This window comes from Vipera berus (genome assembly GCF_964194415.1).
Source record: "Vipera berus genome assembly, chromosome: 14".
In the NCBI taxonomy this organism is placed as follows: Eukaryota; Metazoa; Chordata; class Lepidosauria; order Squamata; family Viperidae; genus Vipera; species Vipera berus.
Window position 1 is genome coordinate 8,625,732 of NC_138217.1, and position 4,840 is coordinate 8,630,571.

At 51.1% G+C, this 4,840-nt stretch overlaps 1 protein-coding gene across 1 annotated transcript in view; it reads right to left on the reverse strand.

Annotated features, from left to right (window-relative positions):
• The window catches only part of PPM1F (protein phosphatase, Mg2+/Mn2+ dependent 1F), a 16,613-nt gene extending 12,383 nt beyond the window's left edge, over positions 1-4,230 (reverse strand). Inside the window, exon 1 of the mRNA XM_081338636.1 lies at positions 3,991-4,230. Within this exon, the coding sequence (XP_081194762.1) occupies positions 3,991-4,160 (170 nt within the window). The 5' untranslated portion in view covers positions 4,161-4,230. The remainder of the gene's footprint in view (positions 1-3,990) is intronic.
• Positions 4,231-4,840: the final 610 nt, after the last annotated feature.

A 4,840-nucleotide genomic window follows, 5' to 3' on the forward strand; every position in this document is an offset into this window, starting at 1 on the left:
TCACGTGACACCAGGACACTGCGACCGTCGTAAAAGTGAGTCAGTTGCCAAGCATCTCAATTTGGTTCACATGATCTTGGGGATGCCGCAAAGGTCCTAAGTGTGAAAAACGGTCCTAAGTCATTTTTTTCAATGCCGTTGTAACTTCAAACGGTCAATAAATGGGTGGTTGTAAGTGAAGGACTACGTGTAGATTTAATTTAATTTAATAATTTGACTTCTATACCGCCCTTCTCCCGAAGGACTCAGGGCGGTGAACAGGGCAATACACAATAAAAATCGAATACAAAAATTAAAAAGCCATTAAACATCATGCCCATAAAATCAATACATATTAAAGTTAAAACAAGTTTTAAAAACCCAACCCCATCCCGTCAGACCAGGCCAGCTTGTTCGAAAAAGAATGTTTTGAGATCGCGACGGAAGATTCAAATTTTAAAATTTCACTGCTCCATACTGGAGAAATATAACTGCAGCCCCTGGCTATGTTTACAAAGGCGGGCTTATTTCTCCAATCCAAGAGGACTAGAAGATTCCAGGCAGGTTTTGACCTGCTCAAAATATTTCGCTTTTCAAGGGCAAACCTTTGCCAAAAGGACAGCAACATCCTTCTTCGTTTAGAACAGGCTCCGCTGAACTGAACGAGCGATACACAGAATTTCAGGAAGTCCTCAACTTACGTAGTTCGTTTAGTGACCATGAACGTCACTGGAAAAAGGGACTTGCGCCTGCTTTTCAGACATTTGCAGCATCCCCGTGATCAAAATTCGGACGCTGGGCAACGGACTTGTTGTTACGGCAGCTGCAGTTGTCCCGGGATCGAGGGATCCCCTTTGGCCACCTTCTGACAAGCAAAGTCCACAGGGAAGCCACGGTTACTAACTAAAGACCGGCAGCGATTCTTTAACCATTGTGGCCCGGAAGGTAGTAAAATGGGACAAAACTCACTTAACAACTGTCTGGCTTCAGAGTGGAAATGTTGGGCCCAACTGTGGTCATAAAGGCGAGGACTTCCTGTACTGTAAGATCAGGCTCAGCATCCAACTTGCAACATTAAGCGACCCGGAGGCCTTTTTCGCTAACGTCCACAATGGAATTGAACCAGCTGCCCAGCCCTGACGGTGGATTTATCAATCTCCAAGGTTAGCCTTTGAAGAACCTCTTGAGATAAAACTAAAAAGCTACTCAGAAGCCCTAGAAGTATTTTATCTAACCATTGTTCTGTTTAATTCCACCCTTCCTTTCCTGAAAGGATGGTTTGAGGGCGGGCCAGTTCCAAAAGAAGAAGAAGAAGAAGAAGAAGAAGAAGAAGAAGAAGAAGAAGAAGAAGAAGAAGAAGAAGAAGAAGAAGAAGAAGAAGAAGAAGAAGAAGAAGAAGAAGAAGAAGAAGAAGAAGAAGAAGAAGAAGAAGAAGAAGAAGAAGAAGAAGAAGAAGAAGAAGAAGAAGAAAAAGAAGAAGAAAGATTGCATAAAGAAAAATTACAAAAGCTTCCTGGCCAATGGTTAGGGCGTCTTGTCAACAAATGCCCAAAGTGTAACCACAGTCTCCATCATTTTGAGCAACTAAAAACAAACCACACAGAGGGAAGATTGTGTGTGTGGGGGGGGGAAGAAGATGGAGGTAGATCGCAACCGTCCCAAAGTCTAGTCAAAAGGTGTTAGAATCAGCCGTGACTCACTTAGCAACCGATTGGAAATTTCTGGCCGTAAGTAGAGGGCTAACTGTATATAATAAGCATCGGCCTGGGTTAATTAATTAATCTGGGTTAGGTGACTTTTTCCTCCTAGGTGATTGCAGGAACCGCCTGAGCTGACAGCAGAGATTTTGGAACGGTCTGAAGTGAGGAACCGGGTTAGGCATTCAACGCAAAGCTAGCCCTGATGATGTTCCCAGGTTGGGTCATGAAAGGTCTGCAAGCAAACCACCAAGCTCAGAGAGCATTAAGGACCCCACAATCCTCTTCCTTGGTCTCCCCCTCCTATCAACACACCCCACTTCCTTCTTCCACTGATGATGTTACCTACTTGGGTCATAAAACATCTGCAAGGAAACAACCAAGCTCCGCAGTCCTCTTCCTCCTCCTCCTCCTCCCCACCCACTCCCTTTAGCACGGATGATGTTCCCTAGTTGGGTCATGAAATGTCTGCAAGAAAAGCACCAAACTCAAAGAGGACCAAGGACCCCATAGTTGTCCTCCTCCTCCTCCCCCTCCTCTCCACAAACCCCCCTCCCTTCTGGCACTGGTGATGTTCCCTAGATGGGTCAGGAAACATCTGCAAGAAAATAACTAAGCTCAGAGAGCACCAAAGGACCCCACAGTCCTCCTCCTCCTCCTCTCCGCAACCCCCCCTCCCTTCTGGCACTGATGATGTTCCCTAGTTGGGTCAGGAAAGGTCTGCAAGGAAACCCCCAAGGTCAGAGACCCCAGTTCAACCCTGAGCTACAAAGAGCCTCTTCTACCCATTCCAGGCAAATGGAGGCCTTTAGGAAACCGCCATCTCCCACACCCCACACCCCCAACCCAGGGGCCGATTCCCCCCCCCACCCGCCCACCCGGCTGCCACCTCCAAAGCCAGTCCACTCGCTCCCCCCACGAGAAGCCTCCCCATGCCCCCTCCTTTGCAAAAGGGGCAGCCCCCCTTTTAGCCAAAGCAACCCACCCACTCGCAAGAAAGAAAGAAAAAATAATAATCCCCAGGCAGTTCTGCAAAAAAACAAAAAGAAAGAAAGAAAGAAAGAAAGAAAGAAAGAAAGAAAGAAAGAAAGAAAGAAAGAAAGAAAGAAAGAAAGAAAGAAAGAAAGAAAGGAAGGAAGGAAGGAAGGAAGGAAGGAAGGAAGGAAGGAAGGAAGACCGCCGCCACCCGTGCGAGTCTTCCCACGCGGGTCAATGCAAAATCCCGAGGGCACTCCGGTCCTCGTTGCGTTGAAAAACCCCGCGTGGAGAGGGGGGGGAAGAAAGAAAGAAAGAAAGAAAGAAAGAAAGAAAGAAAGAAAGGAAGGAAGGAAGGAAGGAAGGAAGGAAGGAAGGAAGACCGCCGCCACCCGTGCGAGTCTTCCCACGCGGGTCAATGCAAAATCCCGAGGGCACTCCGGTCCTCGTTGCGTTGAAAAACCCCGCGTGGAGAGGGGGGGGAAGAAAGAAAGAAAGAAAGAAAGAAAGAAAGAAAGAAAGAAAGGAAGGAAGGAAGGAAGGAAGGAAGGAAGGAAGGAAGGAAGGAAGACCGCCGCCACCCGTGCGAGTCTTCCCACGCGGGTCAATGCAAAATCCCGAGGGCACTCCGGTCCTCGTTGCGTTGAAAAACCCCGCGTGGAGAGGGGGGGGAAGAAAGAAAGAAAGAAAGAAAGAAAGAAAGAAAGAAAGAAAGAAAGAAAGAAAGGAAGGAAGGAAGGAAGGAAGGAAGGAAGGAAGGAAGGAAGGAAGGAAGGAAGGAAGACCGCCGCCACCCGTGCGAGTCTTCCCACGCGGGTCAATGCAAAATCCCGAGGGCATTCCGGTCCTCGTTGCGTTGCAAAACCCCGCGTGGACGGGGGGGGGGGGAAAGAAAGAAAGAAAGAAAGAAAGAAAGAAAGAAAGAAAGAAAGAAAGAAAGAAAGAAAGAAAGAAAGAAAGAAAGAAAGAAAGGAAGGAAGGAAGGAAGGAAGGAAGGAAGGAAGGAAGGAAGGAAGGAAGGAAGGAAGACCGCCGCCACCCGTGCGAGTCTTCCCACGCGGGTCAATGCAAAATCCCGAGGGCATTCCGGTCCTCGTTGCGTTGCAAAACCCCGCGTGGACGGGGGGGGGAAAGAAAGAAAGAAAGAAAGAAAGATGAAAGAAAGAAAGAAAGAAAGAAAGAAAGAAAGAAAGAAAGAAAGAAAGAAAGAAAGAGGCGCGCTGAATACCTCCTCCTCCTCCTCCTCCTCCCCGTTCCCCGCCCGCCCCCCGCGAACTGGCGTGTCCTCCCCCGCGCCTCCTTGGCCCAAGCTGCCTGGCCACGCGCGTCCGGGACTCACCTGCTGCCCAGGAAGGCGCGAGCCCGCTCGGCCAGCTCGGCCGCCGCTTCGTCCTGCCGGACCGGGGCGTTGGAAGCGCTCCAAGGCGGCGGGTCGGCGGGGCCCAGCGGGCCGGGCCAGTCGCGCAGGAAGGCGGCCAGCCAAGAGCGCTGGGCCGCCGGGCGAGCCATGGCCGCGGAAGGGAGAGGCGGCCGGAGGCGGAGGCGGTGCCCGGCGCTTTGCAACGGCCGCCTCCCGGGCTTGCGCCGCCAAGGCTGGGCTGGGCTGCTTGGGGAGGACCCAGCCCGGCTGGCTTCCTGCAACCCCCCCCTTCCTTTCCTCCCGAATGGGGAGGGGGGGAAAGGGGAGGGGGAGGGGGAGGGCAGCACCCCCACACACACACCACCCTCCCCCACTCAGGTTGCAGCACCAAGGCGAGGAAAAGCCACGTTTCTCCAGCTTTCCCCCCCCTTGCAAAACTTTTCCTCTTTGGAGTGGGGGGGGGGAGGAAACCCCCCGGCTTCAAAGCAAGGAAAAACCCATGCAAGGAATTTTTTTTTCTGAAGGGGGGGGAGGGAAAGCAGCGAGGGGGCTTCTTGGGGGTGTCCTTTAATGCCTACCCCCCCAAAAAAACACGTTTCTCTAAAAAAAGAAAAAAAAACCCATGCAAAAACTTAACGAGACCAGAGCTTCCTGGGGGTGTCCTTTCATGCAAAAAAGGGGGGGCACGATTCTCTTTAAAAAAAACCCATGCAAGTCTCTTCTTTTAGAGGGGAGACCGGGGTGGGGGGCTTCCTGGGGGGGGTTGTCCTTGAATGCCAAATTCCCCCCCCCCGAAAAAAGGCACGATTTTCTACACCACCCCCCCTTG